Source organism: Protobothrops mucrosquamatus, unplaced genomic scaffold, assembly GCF_001527695.2.
Source record: "Protobothrops mucrosquamatus isolate PMUCROS unplaced genomic scaffold, P.Mucros_1.0 scaffold1048, whole genome shotgun sequence".
NCBI lineage: Eukaryota > Metazoa > Chordata > Lepidosauria > Squamata > Viperidae > Protobothrops > Protobothrops mucrosquamatus.
In genome coordinates this window covers 4,726-30,002 of record NW_015387280.1, presented here as the reverse complement: position 1 = coordinate 30,002, position 25,277 = coordinate 4,726, and the positions used below count along the sequence as shown (strand labels likewise).

Genomic DNA, 25,277 nt, shown 5'->3' with positions numbered 1-25,277 from the left:
TTTCCACACTAGGTGAATTACCCTGTGGCTGTCTTATGACTGCTGCCTGACTTCCCTGCCCGCCTCCTAGGCTCCGGTAGTCAGGACTCTGCTGTTCACTATACCTGGTTGACCTACCTCTTAGGGAGTTTTCTGAGCCCTCTGAACTCATCTCAATGTTCCCTGAAGGTGTGTAATTTTCCTGGCTCCTTTCTGTCATGATAGGGTCCAAGGATACCTCCCTGTTAGCCCTAATGCGTGGGGACTTCCTTCTGTGAGCCATTGCTGAAAAGGGCAAGTCCCCAACCTGTTGTGCCTGCTCTCTTGTATGTTGTGAGTTATGAGTATGCTTCCAGTCAGTCTCCTTGTCTGGAGTATTGTTGGTGAGTTGTGGGTAGTGAGTATACCTCCGGTGTGACTCCCAGGCTGGAGTGAGTGTGGGGGTGTCTGTTTGTCCCCTTCCCCATGAGCACTTGCAGAATTTGGGTGTTGCGTACCCATGTTGTCCTCAATAGCCAGTGTCGGCTGCTGATTCTGATTCCCAGAATGCATTTCCCATTCCTCCTCCCCCCCTAGAGAAGACTGAGGAGGAAACCGAGGCGAGTCCCACCTCACACGTAGTTGATCAATGTGGCGGCGAAGAACGCGGCCGTCGTCCAAGGACACCTCGTAGGACAGAGGCCCTGAGACCTTGCAGACCACAGCCGGGACCCAGAGGTGTCCAGGCCCGTAATTCCTGGCCCAGACAGGATCACCCATTTGCAGGACCCGTGGTGGGTGCGGCTGGGACACCTGTGAAGCTACTCGCTCCGGATGCAGCCTGTCCAATTTAGTCACAAGCCGGCGACCCCAACAGAGTTCAGCCGGGCACTTACCCATGGCAGTGCACGGAGTAGTACGATGGGCTAGAAGGAAGTCAGCCAACCTGTGATGCCAGTTGCCATAAGTCAGTTTCTTGAGAGCGTCCTTGGCGATGCGGACCATCCATTCAGCCAGACCGTTGGTGGAAGGGTGGAATGGAGCCGAAGTAGCGTGGCGAATCATGTTGGCTTGTAGGAAAACCTGAAACTCAGTAGAAGTAAATTGAGGACCATTATCCGACACCAAAACATCTGGCAGACCGTGGGCAGCAAAAATGTTTCTTAACACCTGGATGGTCTTGGCAGTAGTGGTGGATGACAAGGGCACAACTTCCAGCCATTTGGAATGGCTATCTACAACAACCAGGAAGAATTGCCCCTGAAAGGGCCCAGCATAATCTATATACATAATCTATATGTATTCTAGACCATGGAGTGTGTGTTTCCTCCCACCTATGAGGCATTTCCGGCCTGGACTGCTGATATGCATGACACCCATGTACCTGGGCCTCAATGGCTCTATCAATGCCAGGCCACCACAAATGGCTGCGCGCAAGCGCTTTCATCCTGACAATCCCAGGGTGACCCTCATGTAATGAAACTAAGATTTTCGACCTCAATGAGGCCGGAATCACAACTCTAGAACCCCAGAGGATGCAGCCATTGAACGTGGACAACTCGTGCCTCTTGACCCAAAAGCGTTGGAAATCCTCCTCTGGGCACCTGTCAGGCCAACCTGACAGCACCCATGTCAGCACGCGTTTAAGCGTGTGATCAGTGGCAGTTTCAGCAGCCACATCCCTAGCATTAAGGGGACACTCTGGCAAATCCTGAATGGACAATATATGCACAGCAAAGGCAGGATCAGGCTCCACAGCAGACAATGGCAGCCTACTTAAGCCATCAGCATGACCCATTTCTTTGCCAGGTTTGTGAACTAGTGAATAGTCATAAGCTGACAAAAAAATGGACCATCGCAGCATGCGAGGGGACAGGATAGGTGGGGTTTGTTTGGACGTAGTAAACAACCCCAGCAAAGGCTTGTGGTCAGTAAAGACCGTAAAGTGGCGGCCATAGATGAAATCATGGATTTTTTTAATTCCAGCCACAATAGCCAAAGCCTCCCTATCAATTTGAGCATAGTTACGCTCAGCAGCAGACAATGTCCTAGAATAATATGCCATAGGGACCTGAGTCCCATCAGCCGTCAGATGGCTAAGCACAGCACCCACACCATAGGGGGAAGCATCACAAGCCAGACACACTGGCAACTGCTCATTAAAATGAGCTAGCACCGCAATGGATGTAAGCAAGGCCTTAACCTCATTGAAACTAGCTTCATGGACTTTGGTCCACTGCCAACAGGCATTTTTATCCAGAAGTCTGTGTAAAGGTTCAGCAATAGCAGCTTTGTGAGGTAGAAAAGCATGATAGAAGTTCAATAAACCCAAAAAGGCTTGTAATTCACTCTTAGACTTAGGGCTTGGAGCCTGCTGAATAGCTTTGAGCTTAGCATCAGACAGATGGATACCCTGAGCATCTATCCTGAACCCCAGGAAATCAGTGGAATGGACACCAATCTTACATTTGTCCTGTTTTAACTTAAGGCCTGCTCTTCGGAAACGAAGCAAACAGCCCTTAACCTTTCTGCCAGTGTTTGAGCTGAGTCCCCTGCAATGAGGACGTCATCGAAATAAGGACACACACCAGGAATACCCCTCAGGGTGTTTTCCATTACACTTTGAAAAATGCCAGGGGCTACATTCACCCCAAACTGCAACCTTTTCACCTTGAAAACCCCTCTATGTGTAACAATAGTTTGAGCCTCTGCTGCTGCATCATCAACAGGCAACTGTTGATATGCTTGAGCCAGGTCAAGCTTTGCAAAAATCTTACCCTCCTTAAGAGAAGCCAAAATGTGGCTCACTACAGGCACAGGATAAGCATGTTGCTGTAGTGCCTTGTTTAGTGTGCACTTGTAGTCTGCACAAATACGAATGTCCCCATTTGCCTTTAAAGGCGTTACAATGGGAGTTTCCCACGGCTGGAGTCTACAGGCTCCAATATGCCTTGCTGGAGCAACTTGTCCAGTTCAGCATCAATCTTGCCCTTAAGAGCAAATGGTACTCTCCTAGGTTTAACCCTTATGGGCTATACAGCTGACTCTAGCTTTAGTGAGACTGGAGGTCCCTCGTAGGATCCTAGCTCAGAACTGAACACATCTGCAAACTCCTTGCAGACATCTGCAAGGGTCTCCGTTTGCAATTTGTGCAGCCCTGTTACCTGGATTCCTAAGGCCTCAAACCAATCGAGTCCAATCAGACTCGTGTGCTCACCCCCCACAACCAGCACATCTAAGGGGCCTTCAAAATTCTTATACTGTACCTTAAGGCTGGCCTCCCCCTAAACACACACCTTAGAATTTTGAAAATCAGTAAGGATTATATTAGAAGGCCTTAGCGAAGCTCTCTGGCCACTGCTGCTGCAGATTTTGTGAAATGTGTTGAGGGAAGTTATGGATAGGGCAGACCCTGTGTCCAGTTCCATCGACAATGGAACTCCTTGCAGTCTTACTTTAAGGGACAATTTCTTTTTAAGGGGTTTGTGTGTGCCTATTCTTAATATATTCCTGCGTGTTGCACAGAAACCCACCCTGTTTTGGCTGGGGACCCTGGTACCTTTCAGATTCAATTCTTCCTTCGGTTGTACCTTCTGTCGACCCAGGCAAACCGCAGCGATGTGGCCTTTCTTTCCGCACGCTCGGCAGATGGCGGAACGGAACCGACATTCCGCTCGCTTGTGGCGACCTCTGCATCCGAAGCATCGAAGCTCAGCTGGGCCTTTGTCCGGACGATCTTTGGGCCTACTTCCGGCTGCTTGATAAAGCTTGTCCACTTCATCTTCAGGATCCTCTTCCGAATCCTCCCGCACGTCCTCCTTGTGGATGGTTGCAGTCTCTGGAGCGCTTCGAGTGGGCCGCAGATTCTTTACCGCTCCACCTGCAGCTTCCTCTGCTGTAACCTCTCGCAGAGCATCTTGGAAAGAGACATCTTCCTTAGCAAACAGCTTCTGCTGTAAGTCTCTGTTCCTCAGTCCGCACACAAAACGATCACGCAGCCTTTCTTCTAGATCCTTGAACTCACACGGTTTAGCCGCTCTTCTCAAGGCTGCAATAAATTCTTTTGCTGATTCCCCAGCTCACTGATCTCTCAGTTCAAATGTGTGCCTCCAAGCAATAACAGATTGCTTGGGCTGGAAGTGTTCTTTCAAAACTTTCTTCAGATCAAATTATGAAACAGTTTCTAGCAAGGCCGGGGCGACTAGATTCTCGGCGATCTCAAAGGCGTCTTGCCCACAAACGCACAACATTGTTGCAGCCTTTAGACCATCTTCCCTCATCTGATTCACGCGGAAGTAAGTCTCCACCCTTGCAACGTAAGATTCCCATTTCTCCGGGTGGGAGACATCAAATTCAGATAAACGACCGATTTTCGCCATGATCAAGGGACAGGGTTTTCTTCAGCTGCACTCACCCTCCAGCGATGCTGTACTGGCAGGATAGACGCTGATTTCAACGCCGTCGTCCCTCTTCCGGACTTCTTTGGGGTGAGTCTTCAAGCTTCCCTAGCTGTCTAGACTAAATCCCACCTTCGTCGCCAGTGTTAAGTCCGGAGAATAATGGCGAAGGAAGCAATGCATTTTGCTAACAGATCTTTATTCTCTCTCTACAGCTAACAACCAACAAGAGCAGAGGCACGCAGGCCTCTATTTATACCCCCGGATCCCCAGGCAATTCCAACCAATAGCAGGCAGTCTTTTCCCGCCTTGCACATGCGTGCAAGGCCGGCGCTGCTCAGTCTGGTCCCGGGCAGCTTTTGCAAATGCCCGGGACTCTTGTATCATCCCGAGCCTGCTTCTACAGGCTCAGGACACAACACCTTGCTTGAGCAGGGGCTTAGGCTAGAAGACCTCCAAGGTCCCTTCTAATCCACTATTCTATGTTTTCTATATCTATGATTGTTTTGATGGATTAAGAGAAACTTGCCAACAACCTTGCTTAGATTCTCTATCCTGCTGTTAATTGTGGGTGACCATTTTCTTTGATTTAGCTATGATTTGGATTGCTTTGATTCCACCAGAACATTAATTGATAGAGTTTGTCCTCTAGATATAGGCCACAGATACGATATATAAATACACTTCTTGTCACAGCTGACATCTGCCAATCTAGTGATAGCTTAGGGTTAAGGAATACTTTCAAGCTGCAATTAGCCCTGCAATCCCATCTAAAACAGGCTAAGAAAGGCCAAATTCAGATTCCTATTGACCCCAGTCTTATCTGGATTTAATTTCCACTTGTTTCCACTTAATACATCTTGTTTTCCAAGGTTTGCGGATCCTATTTCTGCTATTTTTATTTATTATATGTATCAACAAGGACCAAATCAAAATATTTCTAAATGGAGTAGGTTTGTTGAAACTGGTAGAACTAAAGTTAATCTAACTTCAGTGTTTTCAGTGAAAGGCTTTGTTGTTGTTAGTTGCAAAGTCATGTCTGATCCATCGCGACCCCATGGACAACGTTCCTCCAGGCCTTCCTGTCCTCTACCATCTTCTGGAGTCCATTTAAGCTCACACCTACTGCTTCAGTGACTCCATCCAGCCACCTCATTCTCTGTCGTCCCCTTCTTCTATTGCCCTCAATCTTTCCCAGCATTAGGCTCTTTCCAGTGAGTCCTTCCTTCTCATTAGGTGGCCAAAGTACTTGAGTTTCAACTTCAGGATCTGGCCTTCTAAAGAGCAGTCAGGGTTGATCTCCTCTAGGACTGACCAGTTTGATTGCCTTGCAGGGGACTCGCAGGAGTCTTCTCCAGCACCATAGTTTAAAGGCCTCAATTCTTTTGTGCTCAGCCTTTCTTATGGTCCAGCTTTCACAGCTATACATTGCAACTGGGAAAACCATGGCCTTGACTACACGTACTTTTGTTGGCAGAGTGATGTCTCTGCTTTTTAGTATGCTGTCTAGATTTGCCATAGCTTTCCTTCCCAGGAGCAAGCGTCTTTTAATTTCTTGGCTGCAGTCCCCAGCTGTGGTGATCTTGGAGCCCAGGAAGATATAATCTGTCACTACTCCATTTCTTCCCCATCTATTTGCCAGGAATTGAGAGGGACGGATGCTATGATCTTGGTTTTCTTAATATTGAGTTTCAAGGCAACTTTTGCACTTTCCTTCTTCACCTGCAATGAGAGGCTCTTTAGTTCCTCTTCACTTTCTGCCATTAGAGTGGTATCATCTGCATATCTTAGGTCAGTGGTGGCAAACCTATGGCACGCGTGCCAGAGGCGGCACTCAGAGCCCTCTCTGTGGGCACGCGCGCCTTGCCCCAGAAATGGTAACTGTCCCTCTTCAACCAGCCGTCTGCTAACTCGCCGAGTTCACGTGGCCAGATGCATCCCAGCACGGCTGGTTTCCCTCCCCCCCATCCCATCCCTCCTGATCTCACATGCTCTCCTTTTCCCGGGCACGAACCACTGCATCACCTCCTCAGCTGTTGGCCGGCCGTCCAGCTCAGAAGCGGCTTCTCTGAACTGGTGGCGGGCTGCAGAGCCCCAGAATGCACTGGTCGAGGGGCCGGCAGGCTGTGGCTGCTGATGGACACTGTCGGCCCCCATGCACTCGCTGGCCTCTGTGTGTGCGGGCCGATGGTGTCAGGCAGCAGCTGCCCCAGCCCCTGCCTCTCCTTGCCCTGCAACAATGGCATCCCCACTCTGCCTTGCCTTGCCTCACCTTACTCCACAGGATGAGCCTCCTGCCCACTGCCCCACCTGCCAGAGACCCCCTGGATCTCCCCCAACCCTGCCCGGCCCTCACAGGCGTCCCTCCACATGAGCAACATCGAGGTGACCATGCCCACCTTGGCCATACCCACCCAGTCTGCCACGACCACCACAGCCATGCCCATCCAGTGGGCCATGCCCAACTGGCACCCGGCGATAAATAAGTGGGTTTTGGGTTGCAATTTGGGCACTTGGTCTCTTTGCCATCACTGTCTTAGGTTGTTGATATTTCTCCCAGCAATCTTAATTCCAACATTTGATTCATCTAGCCCTGCCTTTCTCATGATGTGCTCTGCATATAAGTTAAATAGGCTGAATACAGCCTTGCCGGACTCCTTTCCCAATTTTGAACCAATCAGTGGTTCCATGTCCAGTTCTCACTGTTGCTTCTTGACCCGCATATAGGTTTCTCAAGAGACAAATAAGATGGTCTGGTACTCCCATCTCTTTAAGAATTTGCCACAATTTGTTCCACACAATCAAAGGCTTTAGCATAGTCAATGAAGCAGAAGTAGGTGTTTTTCTGGAACTCTCTAGCTTTTTCCATGATCCAGCATACGTTGGCAATTTGATCTCTAGTTCCTCTGCCTCTTCAAAATCCTGCCTGTACTTCTGGATGTTCTCGATCCACATACTGCTGGAGTCTAGCTTGTAGGATTTTAAGCATAACTTTACTTGCATGTGAAATGAGTGCAATGGTGCGATAGTTTGAACATTCTTTGGCATTGCCTTTCTTTGGAATTGGAATGTAAACTGACATTTTCCAATCCTGTGGCCACTATTGAGTTTTCCAAATTTGCTGGCAAATTGAGTGTAGCACTTTTACTGCATCATCTTTTAAGATTTTGAATAGCTCAGCTGGAATACTGTCACCTCCACTTGCTTTGTTGTTGCTCAGCTTTCCTAAGGCCCATTTCACTTCACATTCTAGGATGTCTGTTTCGAGGTCAATAAAAGGCCTTAGTTTAATTATTTCTAAACCTTGATCCAATCAATGACATGTCATTATTTTTACTAAAGCATTCCTTTTATATAGCTTAGAATAAAGATATGAGATGACAGAATATGTGAAAACAATTTTCTACCTTTGCATTTATATGTTATAGTCAGCTGACACTGAAATAGATACCACAATATTCAGAAGAACTTGAAGATATTCCCTATTTATAAGTAGAAAGGTTTTCCACCATTTGCTCAAGAAGATGTAACTTCCTGCTCTAAAGAAGGATAAACACAAGTTTATCTTGTGTTTTCTAAAGGTGATTGTTCTGTTTCTTGCGTTGGTAGGCATTGAAAAGGCAGGACTCACAAACAGGTACTTCTCTATTTGCAGCTAAACAGAACTCAGAACAAAATGGCTCCGCCCCTTTTTATACATTCGGCTTAGGGTGCTGTCAGCACCCTAAGCCGAATGCAAGGTATTCTCCCGCTCAAATGCATACTAATGATCAGCCAGACAGTAAGTCTGGCTAGCAGGCCACGTGGTCTGCTAACTGTTTCTTTGCACCTGTTCCTAGTTTAAGCTCAGTACATAACAGTGATGCATTAAGTGGATACAAAATGGACTAATGTTTAATGAGGAAAGTAATTATAAAACAATATATCTCAGCACTATTTTCATTGCTAATGTAATTGTTCTTTCTAATTATTAGCAGCAATATAACAGTAAAGAAATTAGCAGGTTTTGTTTTTTTTCCTGGTGTTGCTTTTATGGAGAAGACCTTACCAAGAAAAACATGGTGATTTAATTTTACAGTGACATTGTATTTATTGTATTTTTACTTTATTTCTTCCATAAAGAAATTACATATTTTGTGCTGACATTAGCTTTCCTAGGATTTATGCAGAAATAGCACTTGCTGCAGATGCATGTAGATCTTCAAAGGAAAACAAGAAAAGTATTGTTTCTTTAGTGAGATCTTTTATAAAGATTATAATTAAAGGAGACGTGGAAGAATTCAAGATTATTTGGGAACTCAGAAATTACTGTTAAGATTGTTTGCTACTAGAAAATAGATTTAAAGGAGGCTACTGAAGAGAAACAGATTTTACTGGACAAAATAGAGGCTTGAGTTCATTTGAATCTAGATCTGAAAGTAGATTTAAAAATCCACATCACAAGATTTACAAGTGAAACCAATTGATATCTTAATAATTAAAGGAGTTAAAATAATAAATCATAAGAGTGACTTGAATAGATTTGTTATTTTGGCTTAACAAAAAAGATGTGAGGGAAATTTCTCAGATGAGACAAAGATAAAATGATATGAAATCAACTTGTGGGCCCTTATTTGAAGGGATTAACAATTAAGCTTTTAAAAATTAAATGGGAATAATATGAAGTGGATTTATATGATCATTAAGAGCTACTAGAAACAAACCCCGCCCCACACCCACAAACAGGCACACAAATAGATACCAGATATGAGACGGGAAGAGATTTCTTCTGTGGTATTCTTAGAGAAAGTATTAAAGGAAAGGAAAAAAATATAAAACTAATATATTTTATTTTAAAGTTACAATATATATCAGACATGTCAAGCACAAGGCTCGGGGGCTGGATGCGGCCCGCGAAGTGCATTCATGTGGCCTGCGAAGCCATCCTGGAAACAGTGAGGGAAAGGCCCCCGCTGCCTTGGCCCTGGCCCAAGCCGGCCGGGAGCCAATGTACAATTTTGTGGTGGCCGTCTATGCTGAAACACATTCAGTCTTAGCTCCACAAGGCTGTCTGGAAACAGCGAGGAACCAGCCCCTGCCATGTCGGCCCCGCCCCCTGGGTACATGCTGGGGAGGTGTCACCCTTTCTAAGGAATGAAGAAATGCACCATGCCTTGGCACTTGCCTCGGTCCCACCCCCTTCTGCCAGAGACCCTCAGATCTGTCCCACTCCTGCCCAGGCCCCCACAGGTGCCCTTGACGTGAATGATGTAGAGCTGGCCATGCCCACCCAGTAGGCCACACCCACTTCATCCACGCCCACCCAGTAGGCTGCACCCACCCTGGCCACACCCACCCGGCCCCCGGAGGGCAACTTCACACCCTTCAGGGATTTTATAACAGAACAGACTGATTTATATTTGGTAGACTGGGTGCCTCACCCAAAAGATAAGATGATTAGGACTGAATGATAACTTGTTATAATTTGTCTATTGATAAGAGATGAAATATGAGAAGAAGATACCCTTTATTGAAATATCAACAAAAGTAAATATGTTACTGAAGTTGTTTGTATTGTCTGGAGGAAGGGAAAGTCATTTTTTTACATATCTTTTTTCTTCTATTCTTTTTTTAATATATTTTTTTATTTTCCTCTTCACCTTTCCTCTTCTTTTTATATTATTCTTAGTTTCCATGTCTGTTATCTTTGTAAACATTAATAAAATTATTATAAAAAAAGAATTCAATACAATTTACTGCTATTAAACAATGCAACCAAACTGTTCAATAAAATATATTTCATTTATTGTACGGAGTAGATTCCCACTGGCCTTGCTGTCTGTGAAACGTCTCTGTCGCAGTTTCTTTCCATCTATTCCTATCCATCCTCAAAAAAAATTGCTTATTTTATGAAAATTCTTCTTTCCCCCCCAATGATTGAAATGTTTTGCCTGAGGAAAAAGTAGCCACTTTTTTATTATGGTTTATATTTATTGCTTTCCGGTCTTTATCTTAATACTTTTTCTTTTTCTTTTCAAAGTTACTAATGTTCAGTTTTTCAATTCTTCAATGTGTCTAGTCAGAACTTTCTTCACTTTGAGGGAGATGTATAGTTCAGAAATGTGATCAATCAATCAATCCTGCCAATTCTGAAATACATTCATTTTTCTATTATGCTATATCTACCAGACAGTTCTTGTTACCTTAAAATTAATATTTCATACTGGAATCCTTAGACTTCTTCCTCTCCCTTGCCATGCAAGTAATTCATAATATCTGGCACCATTAAACCTACATGGGCTACTAAAATAACACCAGAAATATAGAAGAATTGTTTACTCTTTGCTGCTATCTATTGGGGTTCTGATTCTGATTTTTGTAGCCCAAAACTTTGTCCTTCAGTATGAAAGTTTTGTAATGAATCAGGCTGATGAGGCAAGAACCATCTCATCTCAAGTTAGATGGAACCTTGATGTAAACCCATGTTAGTTGGTCTTGAAGAGGTCTTGAAGAAAACAACCATGAACCAGTTAACTTGTAAATAAAGGAAAAAGCTTAGAATTTAACTTTGGACCACAAATCCATATAAAGACTTTGACCTTTTTTTCTCATTATTGTGGGTAAATCATCTGTTTATAAGGCTTAATTCTTGTCTGTAATAAAGATTTCAAACTGCGTCTGAGAATCTTCTGTCAGATTAAGTCAATTGACGAATATGAGATTGTGCCTGGAGAAAGAAAATTTACTGCTGGCTATGAAAACCTGGCAAACTGAGGAAACTAAAGTTCTTCATATCTTGCCACGGATATAATTCTTCCCATTATGTGCCAGACAAGACCTAAAATGGATCTTCTTTCCTTACCTGAGCAGAGGCTTATGGTTGTTTTTGCTGTCTCATGGTCACTAACCATCAGGTGCAAGTAACCAGGAACAGGAGTTGAGTTCAAAGCACTAAAGGTACATATACAAGACTCTGATCTACAGACAGTCAACACAAATTAGCACTGTTTGTATAGCTGCCCATCTCACCAAAGGGCAGAGAAGTACTGGCACTTCACCACCTTTATTGCCATAAAATAGGCTTTAATAATGGCTCTAACCTATGTTCAGTCATGTTTGTTCTTCACTGAGAGCCAGCAACGTTCTAGACAACTCCCTTCCCATTTAATGTAAGCCACAAAAAGTGATGGTATTTGGGAGAGAAGAGAGATCGCCTAGGTGTAATGAAAACCAAGGCTTCATCCGCCCCCTTATTCCAAGCGGCAACCAAAGCTTCAGAAGGATCATACAGCAGACCAACAAGAACAACTCCCTGCTACCTCTGAAAGTGATGGATGGACCTTTTTGGTTCATCAGTCACTGAAGGGGAAGTCAGACCAATCAAATAGGTCCAGCCTCCCTGGAGCGGAAGGTAGCAGTAGAGAATCCCATAGCAATCGGGGCATGTAGGAAAGCTTTGGAAGCTAGAAGTATTGGTCTGAATTATAGCTCTGGTAGGTCATAATTTTAAGCTACATTTTGGCTTTTGCTTCTGTCTTCTGTAGACCCCAAATATTAGGTGTATGTTGGCAACTTCAAAATTGACAACTTGCTTGTGAATTCTTGTACACTACAAAAGGGTTTTTTCTAGGTCTCTGACCTTTGTGTTCTTGTAAAGGATATCATATTGTTTCTGGAAGAACCAATTGCAATGTTTAAACTCTTCTTTTTCCTTTTTAGTTATATAAATCAGGTCCATGTATTAGCTTTAGTAGCCATATATTTAATACCAAATTATGCATTACTTTGTATAGTTTATAAGTTTATATACAGTATGAATGTGTGTGTGTTTGTATGTGTATGCTATTGTTCATGAACAAAGGGAGAAGTAGTTAGAAAAGAGTTAGTGTAACAATATTGAATAGAACAGTACATTTTTGGAGGCAATCTGTAATACTTCAATGGGATTTTAAAAACCTTGTCCAAATAATTTTTATATCTACTATGAATTCTTAATATTATATAAGAAGTCACTAATCTCAAGCACTTGCATCAAAGTCATACCTAATCCTGTTGATTAAAATATCCATTCTAATATGGTAGATTAATTTATGATTGTATTGGGATCATTTGTGTAGCATCCATTTTTATACACAATTGGTTATTGTGAATTTCTACTATTTCATCTGTTTTTAAATCTTTTTTATTTTATCCAAGAAAAGGAATATTACTTAACTGTGTATAATTACTTTGTCATTACTTTATTTTTCTTTATCCTATTAAAAAGTTAATTTTGATATATATTTGGGTAGTTAGAAGAAATTGAAATCTGATCCTTCATCAAGAGTACTATCCAACCCTTTATCCCTGAATTAATAAGTGTCCCAATAGGCAATGTTGACAGTGTTAATACTTTTTCTGCTAGCAATGCTTCACCTTCAGTTATGTTTTCTAATTTACAAATCTGGTATTCCTATCCAAATACTAACCAGCTCCAATTGTATATAATAATAATAATAATAATAATAATAATAATAATAATAATAATAATAATAATAATAATAATAATAATAATAATAATAATAATAATAAAGTTGGAAGGGATCTTGGAGGTCATCTAGTCCAACCCCTGCTCAGGCAGGAAACCCTATACCATTTCAGTCAAATGGCTGTCCAGTCTCTTCTTAAAAACTTCCAGTGTTGAAGCATTCACTGCTTCTGGAGGCAGGTTGTTCTTCTGGTTAATTGTTCTAACTGTCAGGAAGTTTCTCCTTAGTTCTAGGTTGCTTCTCTCCTTGATTAGTTTCCATCTGTTGCTTCTTGTCCTGCCTTCAGGCGCTTTGGAGAATAGCTTGACTCCCTCTTCTTTGTGGCAGCCCCTGAGATATTGGAATACTGCTATCATGTCCCCCCTCGTCCTTCTCTTCATTAAACTAGACATACCCAATTCCAGCAACCTTATATGTTTTAGCCTCCAGACCCCTAATCAACTTTGTTGCTCTTCTCTGTACTCTTTCTAGAGTCCCAACATCTTTTTTACATTGTGGTGACCAAAACTGGATGCAGTATTCCAAGTGTGGCCTTACCAAAGCGTTGTAAAGTGGTATTAATACTTCACATGATCTTGATTCTATCCCTCTGTTAATGCAGCCTAACACTGTGTTGGCTTTTTTGGCAGCTGCAGCACACTGCTGGCTCATATCTAAGTGATTGTTCACTAGGACTCCGAAATCCCTCTCACAGTTGCTACTATTGAGCCTAAATGTAGAACTTTTTTCATCATTGAATTTCATTTTGTTAGATAGCACCCAGTGTTCAAGTCTGTCCAGATCCTCCTGTATCTTAAGCCTATCTTCTGGAGAGTTGGCTATTCCTGCCAGCTTGGTGTCGTCTGCAAATTTGATGAGTTCCCCATCTATCACCTCGTCCATGAAGATGTTGAAGAGCACTGGGCCTAGAACAGAGCCCTGGGGCACCCCACTACACACTTCCCTCCATGTAGATGTAGTTCCATTGAGGACCACACACTGAGTACGGCCGGTCAGCCAGCTACGAATCCATCTGGTGGTGATGATGTCTAACCCACATTTTTCTATCTTATCAAGTAGTAGGTTGTGATCTAATTTATCAAATGCCTTACTGAAGTCCAAGTAAATTATATCCACAGCATTCCTCTGGTCCACTAATTTTGTCGCTTGGTCAAAGAATGCAATAAGATTTGTCTGGCGTGATCTGTTTTTGACAAACCCATGCTTTTAGTAATGACTTTGTTTGCCTCTAGGTGTTCGCTGATTCGTTGTTTGATTATCATTTCCAGAATCTTCCCAGGTATTGAGGTCAGGCTGATAGGTCTATAATTTCCAGAATCTATTTTTTTCCCTTTTTTGAAGATGGGACTTACATCAGCTCTTTTCCAGTCCTCTGGTAGTTCCCCAGTGCTCCAGGATCTTTGAAAAATATAGTTCAGTGGTTCTGAGATCACATCTGCCAGTTCCTTGAGAACCCTGGGGTGTAATCCATCTGGTCCTGGTGATTTGAACTCGTCTAGGCTGGATAGGTGCTCACTTACCATTTTCTTGCCTATCTTAACGTGTTTCTAATCTATTTTTCATGGTACTGTTTTTGATAGGTTGGACTGTTTTTTCCCTATATGTAAAGACAGATGCAAAAAATGAGTTAAATAGTTCTGTTTTCTCCATGTTGCTTGTCACCTTCTTGCCACTTTCTCCCACTAATGGATCAATCATTTCCTTAACTTTTTTCTTGTTTTTTACATGTTGAAAGAAGCTTTTTTTTAATCATTTTTTACTTTGGTCGCAAGCCTTAGTTCATTTTGAGCCTTAGCTTTCCTCACTTCATCTTTGCAGGCTCAGACTATTTGCTGAAATTCTGTTTTAGTTATGTGCCCCTCTTTCCACTTTTTATACTTGTCCTTTTTATCTTTCAATTTATCAGAGAGTTCTTTATGCAGCCATGCTGGTTTCTTTTGAGAGCTGTTATTTTTCTTCTTTGCTGGGCTTTTATTATTTCACTTTTCAAAATTTCCCAAGCTTCTTGAGTTGTTTTCCCCTTGAGGATTCTCATCCATGGAATCCTTCCCAAGCTCTCTCTAAGTTTATTGAAATTAGCTCTCTTAAAATCCAAGACTCTAGTTTGACTGTGTTCTATTGCTTGTGCTTCCATAATGTTGAATTCCAATATTGCATGATCACTTCCCCCCAAGGTTCCTGTGGCTTCAACACTTTCTATCATTTCATCTCTGTTAGTGAGGATTAGATCCAACATGGCTAATCCCCTAGTTCCCTTCTCTACTTTTTGGGAGACAAAGTTGTCTGCTAGGTTTGTCAGGAATCTGTTTGATTTTCCACTTGGTGCAGAGTTTGTCTCCCAGTTGATGTCAGGGTAATTAAAGTCCCCCATTACTATGGTGATGTGCTTCCTACATAACTTAGTTAGCTGACTAGCAAAAAGTTCATCTATTTCCTCTGTTTGGTTGGGTGGCCTATAGTATACACCTATGGCAATGTCATTCCCCCCCCTTTTATATTGACCCAAATGCATTCAAGACAGTTTTCATCATTGTTGTGCTCTATTTCTGTAGAGATATAGTTATTTCTTATATAGAGAGCAACTCCACCTCCTCTTTTGTTTGGTCTGTTTCTTTTAAATAATTTAAATCCCCCCAGCTGTGTGTTCCGTGTTGTGGGTTTCATCCCACCATGTTTCCATAATGGCAACAATATCATATCTGCCCTCATTTACCTGAATTTCTAGTTCACCCTGTTTACTGTTCATACTCTGTGCATTGGTGTATAGACATTTGAGTCCTTTATGACTGACCTTGTGTTTACTTTCTACACAACCTGTGTGGTGCCTGAGTTCCCCTATTTTATTACCACCTGTTTGGTTAGTGCACTTTGTGTGGCACTCGCTATTAAAAGCTTGATTTTGCTTGACAGCAAGGTTGATATTCTTGTCCACACACACATCTATGTTACATGCACTGCTAACCCTATAATTTTTTGATTGCTGGGGACAGGGATGTTCTGTATCAATTAACTCACTGTCCCCTTTGTTTAGTTTAAATATAAATAAAAATTAAACATTTAATTTTCTGAGAACACCTAGCTTTAACTTATTGCTCGCATCCAATTAGAATAAAGCTATGATTCTGCAGAAGGTCATTGATTTATAGCAGGGGTCTTCAAATTTGGTCCTTTTATGACATGGACTTCAACTCCCAGAATTCCTCAGCCAACATGCCTGGCTGAGGAATTCTGGGAGTTGAAGTCCACAAGTCATAAAAGGGTCAAGTTTGAAGACCACTGACTTATAGCTACAAGAAAAGAAGGTGACATGTTTTATCACATTACTGTTAGATGTTTTAACCTTTTTAGAGCAATTAAGGGGTAATATTAAAAGTAGCTTTAGCCTCTGTAAGGCTGACTGCAGTAGCAAACATCAATTTTTAAAAAGTTGGTTTTAAAAGTTTAAAAAGTTAATCTGTTTTACAATATGAAAACGAATTATCCTTTTTACTTGTGTTTTACAAACAGCTTTCTATTACATATATACTCTACAATCATTTTGCCGTTTTTGAACCTAGAGTGGCAGCTTGCGAAAATAAACCTATTACTTGTATGGGCGAACATCTTTTTTTCTGTTGTGCAATTTTGGTGCTTTTTTCAGATGGCATTATTTTCTCATTTTATTTTATTTTATTTTTTAATTCAGGGCATATGCTGGCAACTTGTCGTATACAAATATGGAGGCTGTTTACTTCATACTGTTTTAATGTACTTACAAATTACTATATTCAGGCTTCATATTATTCTCTAAGATAGATTGAATATCAAATCTCAGTCTTTTTATAGTATTCAGAAGCAAATTTACACAGCAGTATTTTAAATCTGATTTTTATTGCAAAGAAGAAATGCTCTGGAGTTTGAAATAAAAATACCTATTTTTATTTTTACATTACTCTAAAGGAACATTTTAGTTGATTTGTACTGAATATCTGACACATAATCAAAATTAATACCAAAACAAAACCAAGTGAGATAATGAAAAAAAATGAAGGAACATACATTTTATGAATTAAAAAACCAAAGATCACTTTGAAACTGAGAAACTTCAGAATGACCTTTCTTGCACAATATGTTAAGTTATAGCTTGGTTAGTCCTAGAAAGATCTGCCTATCCAGACCTTCATTTAAACCAATGTTTCTCAACTTCAACATTTTTAAAATGTGTGAATTTCAACTCCTAGAATTCCTCATACAGTATTGAAGTCCAGACATCTTAAAGTTGGTTCACATTGATAAACACTATGGCTAAAGTATCTGAAACATAATTTATATCCATAATTTGTTATAAGCTTCCTTACTTTAGTCATGGGTTCATTTGATTTTGGGACCCATGGGCAGCAGGGGGGCAGATTTATTGAAAGTTTCTCCTAAAAGTGTTGAAGCATCCGTCTTGGAATGCCTCCCCATCTTTGAATGTCTTCAAGGGCAGCTGATCAGTTATTTACCAAATTGTTGTAGGTGTATTCCCACAATCAAAGAGGATAACTGGGGGAAAGTCCCCAGGCAGACTCACTGAACCTTTTTGAGGATCTGGCTATTTTAATGCTTATTCTGAATGAACACACGGTTCTCATAATCATTAGACATGATAGACTACAGTACAAGCTGATTTAATCTGTCTTTAATAAGGACTCTGTAGATGAGCTGTAATGGCATATGGTTATACAAAAAAGCAGATGGCTTGTTTTGGGCAGAAAGCACATTAGAATGAATTCCCTGAGGTTTTTTGTGAATGACACGATAAAACAGATGTCAGCCCAGAAGGCATCATAGAGCAGTGACCCTCTGAGATGCATTTTATGATTGGGAGAGAGAAGGAAGTAATATTTTGAGACACTTTTACTGATCAAGAAAGGATGAGTGATTGTGAGTTATCGCTTCTGCCTTCTTCCACTTAGTTTTTTGGAGATAAATAGTATCTTCAAATGCATTGATAAGTGCACATGAATCATACTGCAGCAAGTAACATTTACTTTCTAAACATTTTAGTCTTTTATATCTAATATGGGTACTCTAGTGATTCACATTTGTACATTTGTAAATTATAAATTTATAAACGCCTATTTTCATTTAGGAGTTCCCAAGCACACTCCTTTGAAGGTACTGTGGCAAATTCACTGCCTATTTTTGTCTGACCAGCAAGGGAAAACTATTCCTGACTACTTTGATTTGTATAATTATAATGAAGAAAAAAATGCCATAAAAACTTTAAATATGTGTTCAAAGATCCATTGATCTGGTGATGGAGGACAGCAAACGAGAGTTAATGTTCAGTATCCACTTCTCTCATCACACTCATGTCTATAAAAGCATTTAGTGTTATTGTGGTTTAAACATCTTCTTTCCTGTACTTGTTACTATATCCATTAGCATTTCTGTTGTGTAAAGTCTAGTTTCGTAGTAAAGCCTTACTGAGAAGCTGCTAATACTCACCTCTCTATTGTTATGTATATTTCTGTCTGGCAAAGTACAAATAGAATATGCATTTTAAACTCGGAAGCTTTTACTTACGGATACCCATAGATATAATTATTGAGGTGCTATAAAGAGTTTGGAGTAATGGCTCCATTATATTGCAATTAAATATAGAACTGTTTCTTTAGGAGAAGAGCCATCATGATATCGAAATTCAATGGCACTTCTCCTGGGGAGTATTAATGAAAGGAAGATGGTTTTCTACCGATTCCTTGTTTCCTTTGCATATGCTGTCCACCAGCCAGCATATGTTCTTCCTTGCAATGTAAGACATATTTATAATTAAACTCTAAATGCTCTAGAATGACTTCAAGGACAACAGATTTAGAATTAGCCAGGGCATGCATACGCTTTATTGATGTGTGGATATATTTAAAGTTTAGCTGATCAAATCACCCTTTTTATGATTAGATTATCATTTTTGTATGGAAAAATGAGTGTAATACACAAAGCTATAGATTTGCTAGTTTTGCCTTGCAAATGGTCTTCCTCACATTGTATTAAAACACCTGCTTTGGAAAAAATGTAATTTGGAATCTTACTTTTAGTTTTGGATTCTGTTCAGTTGTTAAACCCAAATAAAAATTATCCCAAATTATCTGGGAAAAATCTTCCATTGTTGATGACCTCAGAGCTATGAAAATGTTAGGATTGCATTTCCATTTAGGATGTAAATGTATGTATATATAGGTACTGTATATATATAGATAATCTGTCTTCTACCCAAACTGAAGGTGATTTATTAAAGAATGCATTAACTTTTTTTTTAAAGGTGATATGAAACATATGGATGCATTTAGAGAATTAGGAAAAAAGAAGTAGGTGAAACAACATGACAAATTCCATTGGCAGACATCAAAGTGATTGTTTAAGCTCACTTTAAACTCATGACAGCACACTTCCTCAATTCATTCTGTATTCCTTTGGTCATCTTGCATGTCACTCAGGGCACTTGCTATGCAGCACCATGCATCTGCTGATGAATTCATTCAGGGCATTGAAAATCCCGGCTTGAAAAGATAAATGGCAATCAAAACAGCTAATGCAGACAGTTTACAAATTTCACATGAAATCACTGGAATGTTTAACTTTTTTTAATCTCTCATGCTGTGTGTCTATTCATAGTTTTGAAAAAATCTTTCTTCTGTCTACCCTTCTCCCATTTCTGATGCATGAGCTATTTTTTTGTAAGGAGTGAAATGATGATGATGATGATGAATCAATCAATCAGAATACAGCTGGAAGGGACCTTGGAGGTCTGATAATCCAACCCCCTGCTCTAGCAAGAGATCCTATACCATTTCAGACAAGTGACTGTCCAGTCCCTTCTTAAAAACCTCCAGTGATGAAGCTCTCACATCATCTGAAGGCAAGCTCTTCCCCTGGTTAATTGTTCTCACTTTTAGGAAGTTTCTCCTTAATTCCAGGTTACTTCTCTCCTTGATTAGTTTCCTTTGTTTCTTTTTTCCATTGTTTCTTGTCTTGCCTTCTGGTGCTTTGGAAAATAAGTTGACACTCTTCTTTGTGGCAACCTCTCAAATACTGGAATACTACTGTCATATCCCCCCTAGTCCTTCTTTTCTCTAAACTAGCCATAGCCAGTTCCTGCAATCGTTCTTCGTATGTTTTAGTCTCCGGGACTAATCATCTTAGTTGCTCTTCTTTGTACTTTGTACTTTTTTCAAAGTCTCGACATCTTTTTTGTAATATGGTGAGCAAAATTGGATGCTGTATTTCAGGTGTGGTCTTACTAAGGTTTTATAAAGTGGTAGTAATGCTGATGGAAATGATTATGATAAAAATAATATTCTTAGGAATAGAAAAGACCTAGCCTAATTTTCATTATTATATAAAACATACTGATGCATCTGATAGGTGAAAGCATGTGGAGCAGACTCCACAATTTGGTAGAAGAATTGTTCTAATTTGTTTAACTAGCAGTTGCTTCAAGAGAAAAATCAAAATTGGGCATTCTTTCCTTCTTTTCTGATTTAATGAATTGTTCGTTCCTGATTTTATGGTTGCAAACTGATATGCATTAACCTGCCAATAAGCCTCATGAGACTCAGTGAAATCATTCTCTCTATAGGTATGCAATTGGATAGTAATACTATAATCTAATTCTGTCTATACTTATTCAAAATGAAAGTGTGTTAAATTAAATTGAACTTTCTTTGTAATATGCATGCATAGGTTTGCTGCCTGACGTTGCAATCCTATTTTCATTTATAAAAGAAGTAATATATTCCATTAAACACACTGACGCTTACAATGTGTTATATTTCACCAATTATATACTGTACTGTATCAGGCAACCAACCTAGTAGTTTTTCCTTATAAGTAAATATCCCAAACTTGGAAGATTTGGGGGTTTTTTCCCTTCATCCCTGTATATAAGGAGATGAATTTGAGAAAATAAGCAGCTGGAAGGGGGATTTTAAACCTCCAATCAGCATCTGAATTAAACTATCATGAGGCCGCTTTAGAGGAAATAAAAACAAAAATCAGGTGGAAACCATGCTGAAAAGTATGAAGCATAATTTAATTCTAAACTTCTTGGATTTGCTTTGCATACATCTAAATTTTTCAATATTTTTCTAGTATAATTGGATTATTTATTTGTTTGTGTTATAGCTCACCTGTTGTTCAAGAGTTCAAGATGACACTTTGCTCCAACAACGATGTGAGTTAGGATATAAATGAGAGAGAATGACAGGCCCAAAGTCACCTCCTTCCATGTTTTTCCCAGTGTCTGACCAAGAAGCACTCCAGTCTTATAATTGAGGATCTTTTGAATATAGTTTAATCTCTGAACAATCTTGTCTTATATTCAGTGCCCCCCATTACTGGCTTAAAACAACATTTCCATTGTATTTAAGCAAATGATAATATTCCTAGTTTAGTCATCAATTTCTAAACAGTGTTTCCCAAACTTGACAATTCTAAGATGTGTAGCTCAACTCCCAGAATTCCCCAGTGAGTATGCAGGAATTCTGGAAGTTGAAGTCCACACATCATAACATTGCTAAGGTTGGGAAACACCATTCTAAGGCGACATGACTGGTGAAAATAAGCTGAAACTTTTCCTTTTGACTGCTCCCTTTTTAAACTACCCCTTTCATTTATATAAAGGTAGCCTACTGGAACATAGATTGTTTCCCATCGGTTGTGATTTAGACAATGTTAAGTATTTTTTTCAATGAAGGTGCAAGACCACATTAGTGGACTGCATTTTTTTAAAAAAAAAAAAAACTTATTTGAACACTTGAAGACATAAGAGAGCCTAAGGAATTAATAAGAAGTGATTGATTTTTGGCATTCATTAAGAAAATTATATTCCTCTTTTTTTTAACGTGTGATTTCTCCAGAAAATTGCCTCCAATTTTAGATGATTTATTTAAATCAAATTACAGTGAGGAATTAATGAAGAAGACCATAATATCAATTGCCCGATATACAGTATTTTGTTTCTCTTTTCCTGGTTTGAAAACCAAAAAAAGCAAATAATAACATTCAGGTTTTCTCATTGGTTCTGCAATTCACAAAGTTTTTTCTTAAATAAAAATATGCTAATCAAAATTCCACTTGCTATTTTTTTTCCAGCTCTCGTAAATGTGAAACTTTGGGCTATTGATCGGCAATGTTTCCAAACAATCATGATGAGGACTGGCCTTATCAAGCATACAGAGTATATGGAATTTTTAAAAAGGTATGGGACTGGATTATGTATTTGTCTTTTGGAAGCACACACTACATTTATTACCGTGCTTGGAGAATTTTGTATATATATTTTTGTCTTGTAGGTGGGGGGGGGCTTGTGAATGAGTACTCATTTATATTCCTCATTTTTAATTTGCTCTTTTAATTACATGAATTGCATAAGAGCTGGAAAATAGGGTGCAGTGACTGAAGATCTTAGCTTCATTACTGCTTGCCTTTTATCATAGTAGCTATTCCTCTTAAGGTTGGTAGATGAAAAGTAAGTAACAGAATAAATACAGCAATCATAGAAAGAGCAATTTTTGCAGATCCATTAGGAATTTCTCTTTTAAGAAAAGATTTATTCAAGATATAGAATAATTTTGTCTCTTAAAAACATAGCATGGCCTAATGCTTTTTAAAATAATATTTAATAATAATATACTTTAAAAGTATGTATCTCTGAGATATAGTATTTCTGTTTGCTTTGGGGATGTACAAAATGGAACTTAAATGAATTAGAAAAGAGATTTATTGATGCGTATTTTAATTTTATTAAATTTGAATTTAAGTCCCTTGAAAAGGATTCAAGTAGTTCTGATTTTCCTAATGCAGTATCAAATCTCCTTTAATTAAAAGTTATTAAAGGCCAGAACTATAAGCTCCTTCATTCAAAAAAGAAAAAGAGTGCTACTTTAGGTAGCCAACAGTCATTCAGGTTGTCTACTCTAGGTAACAGAATTCACATTGTTTTTCAGTCCTTAACTAAACTTTCTATTACTGCATTCATTGGGGGGGGGGGAAGCAATGTTTTGAATGAAGATTTAATTTGCAGAAACCATTCCCAAATTAAGTTTAAAAAATTTGCTTAATTTTAGAATTAGGAATTCAATTTAATTTATGGATAGGCATATCTTGTGCATGAAAGGTTGATGACTTATACTCTTCTGTGGAGTTGTTAGGCAATATGTTTCATTGAAATCAGCGTGCTGCACTCCGTTTTTGTCTTAAATCTAATTCATTGTATTGTATTTGAGACTGCTCTTTAATGGCATTGAAAAAAGTGGGGATATTACAGAGCACTGGTGATACTATCAATTTCCTGCTCTTTTTTTTCTTCCAGTTGTTTCTTATAGACATGCAGACAAACAGATGACAGACAGACAGGCACACCATACATCTCTATCCCTTGGCTTTTGAATTGTTTTTATTCAAGAATAATCATCACCAATATTTAGTATATAACTATAGTAGTTACTATCTCCTTAGTTCTCATTTTGTCTCAGCCTTGGTCAATGGTGGAAAAATGGAAAGAGGTGGAATGATTGAATATACTAATTAAGTTATTATCTTGTCTCCCTATTGTGGAAGCAGCAGCTGATAATTACTTAAGTTGAGCTAGGTTTCCATCTCTCTCTGAAAGAGAAATGATGATGCCTGTGGAATCTATGCTCATTATTTAGCAAAGATCTCAAGAGGATGCTATTTTAAAGTTGTATTGTGAAATGTGCATCAAATGAAGACAAAATAAAAACAAACCCTCTTCTATTTGTATGTTGTACAAGATAGGATAATCAATCCATCTCTTTTAGTTAAACTTCTCTTTATCAAAGGATCTATGGCGTGTCAAGTTTAGGGATGGATGGATCGATCTGTTTCTATCTTTTTCAGTTCATTCATAAGACACCACTTCTGGCCTCTTTTACATCAATCTCTGAATTACCAAATGCATGAATGTCTTCAATGGATACCAATTGTGCTTTTTTTCCACTGAGAAAACAGCATGAAACAAAGGGAAAGGAAAACCTCCCATGCCCTCCAAATCTATTTTGGTTTGAATGGTAACTGTTAAGTCCGGAGAATAATGGCGCTTGAGACGAAGCATCTCCAACAAGTCTTTATTGTTTGCTTCCATTCTACGAACAACCAGAGCAGAGGCACACAGGCCTCTATTTATACTTCTGATCCCAAGGCAAGTTCAACCAATCATGAGGCGGGCTTTTCCCACCTTGCNTAATATAATTAATGATGAGTTAATGTTACACAATGTATAAGGTGTGGGACTGTTCCTTTGAACCAGATCCAGTGGCCCCCGACCTTGTTTTCTTAAAGACAACCAGCCAGTACTTTTAGGTTAGCTATTGCTATGTACCTGCTCACCTTACGTAATCGGCTAGGTATTTGGGAGGGCCTCTTACCCTGAGCGACCTTCTCAGACTTGGAGAGTTTGTATTATTATCCCTGTTGCTGCTTGCACTAGGTGAAGTGCCCTGTGCATGACCAGTGACTTCAGCTTGACTGTCCAGCCCGTCTCCTGTATTTGACTGTCCAGCCCGTCTCCTGTATTTGTTGGTCGCTAAACCTGGTTGACCTACCCTCAATGGAGTTGTCAAACCCCTCTGAGTTCATTCCCGTGTTTCCTGAAGGAGTGTGGGTTTCCTGGCTCGTTTCTGTAGTGCTAGGGATTAGGGATGCCTCCCTGTTAGCCCTGATGCATGAGGACATCCTTCTCTGAGCCCTTTCAGCAAGGGACGTATTTCCCTTTTGTATTGCCTGCTCTCTTGCATGTTGTGAGTTGTGAGTATGCTCCCAGGTATTCTCCGTGTCTGGAGTATTGTTTGTTGGGGGTGGATAATTAGTCTGCCACCAGTGGGACTCCCAGGCTGGAGTGTGTGGGGGGGTGTCTATGTACTCCCTTTCCCAAGAACTGCTACCTGAAGCACCTGTGGAAGTTGGGTGTTGAGTACTTGTTTCCCTTCCCACAGCCAACGTAGGCTGTTGATTTTGACTCTCAGAATGCATTTCCCAATCCTCCTCCCCCCCAGAGGAGACTGAGAAGGAACCATAGGCGAGTCCCACCTCACACGTAATTGATCAATGTGGCGGCGAAGTATGCGGCCGTCTGTCAGGGACACCTCGTAGGACAGAGGCCCCGAGACTTTGCAGACCACAGCCGGTACCCAGAGGTGGCCAGGCCCGTAATTCCTGGCTCAGACAGGATCGCCTTCACGTAGGACCCGTGGTGGGTGTGGCTGAGACACCTGTGCAGCTACACGTTCTGGATGCAGCCTGTCCAATTTAGTCACGAGCCGACGACCCCAGCGGAGTTCGGCCGGGCACTTACCCGTGGCAGTGCACGGAGTAGTACGATGTGCCAAAAGAAAGTCAGCCAACCTGTGATGCCAGTTGCCGTAAGTCAGCT

General features: G+C 40.4%; 1 protein-coding gene across 1 annotated transcript in view; it reads left to right on the top strand.

The window, feature by feature from the left end:
- LOC107291096 (cGMP-dependent protein kinase 1-like) overlaps window positions 1-22,085 on the top strand; it is a gene marked incomplete at its 3' end in the record, with an annotated part of 809,166 nt that extends 787,081 nt beyond the window's left edge. Inside the window, exon 4 of the mRNA XM_015820058.1 lies at window positions 21,980-22,085. Coding sequence (XP_015675544.1) covers window positions 21,980-22,085 — 106 coding nt within the window. The remainder of the gene's footprint in view (window positions 1-21,979) is intronic.
- Window positions 22,086-25,277: the final 3,192 nt, after the last annotated feature.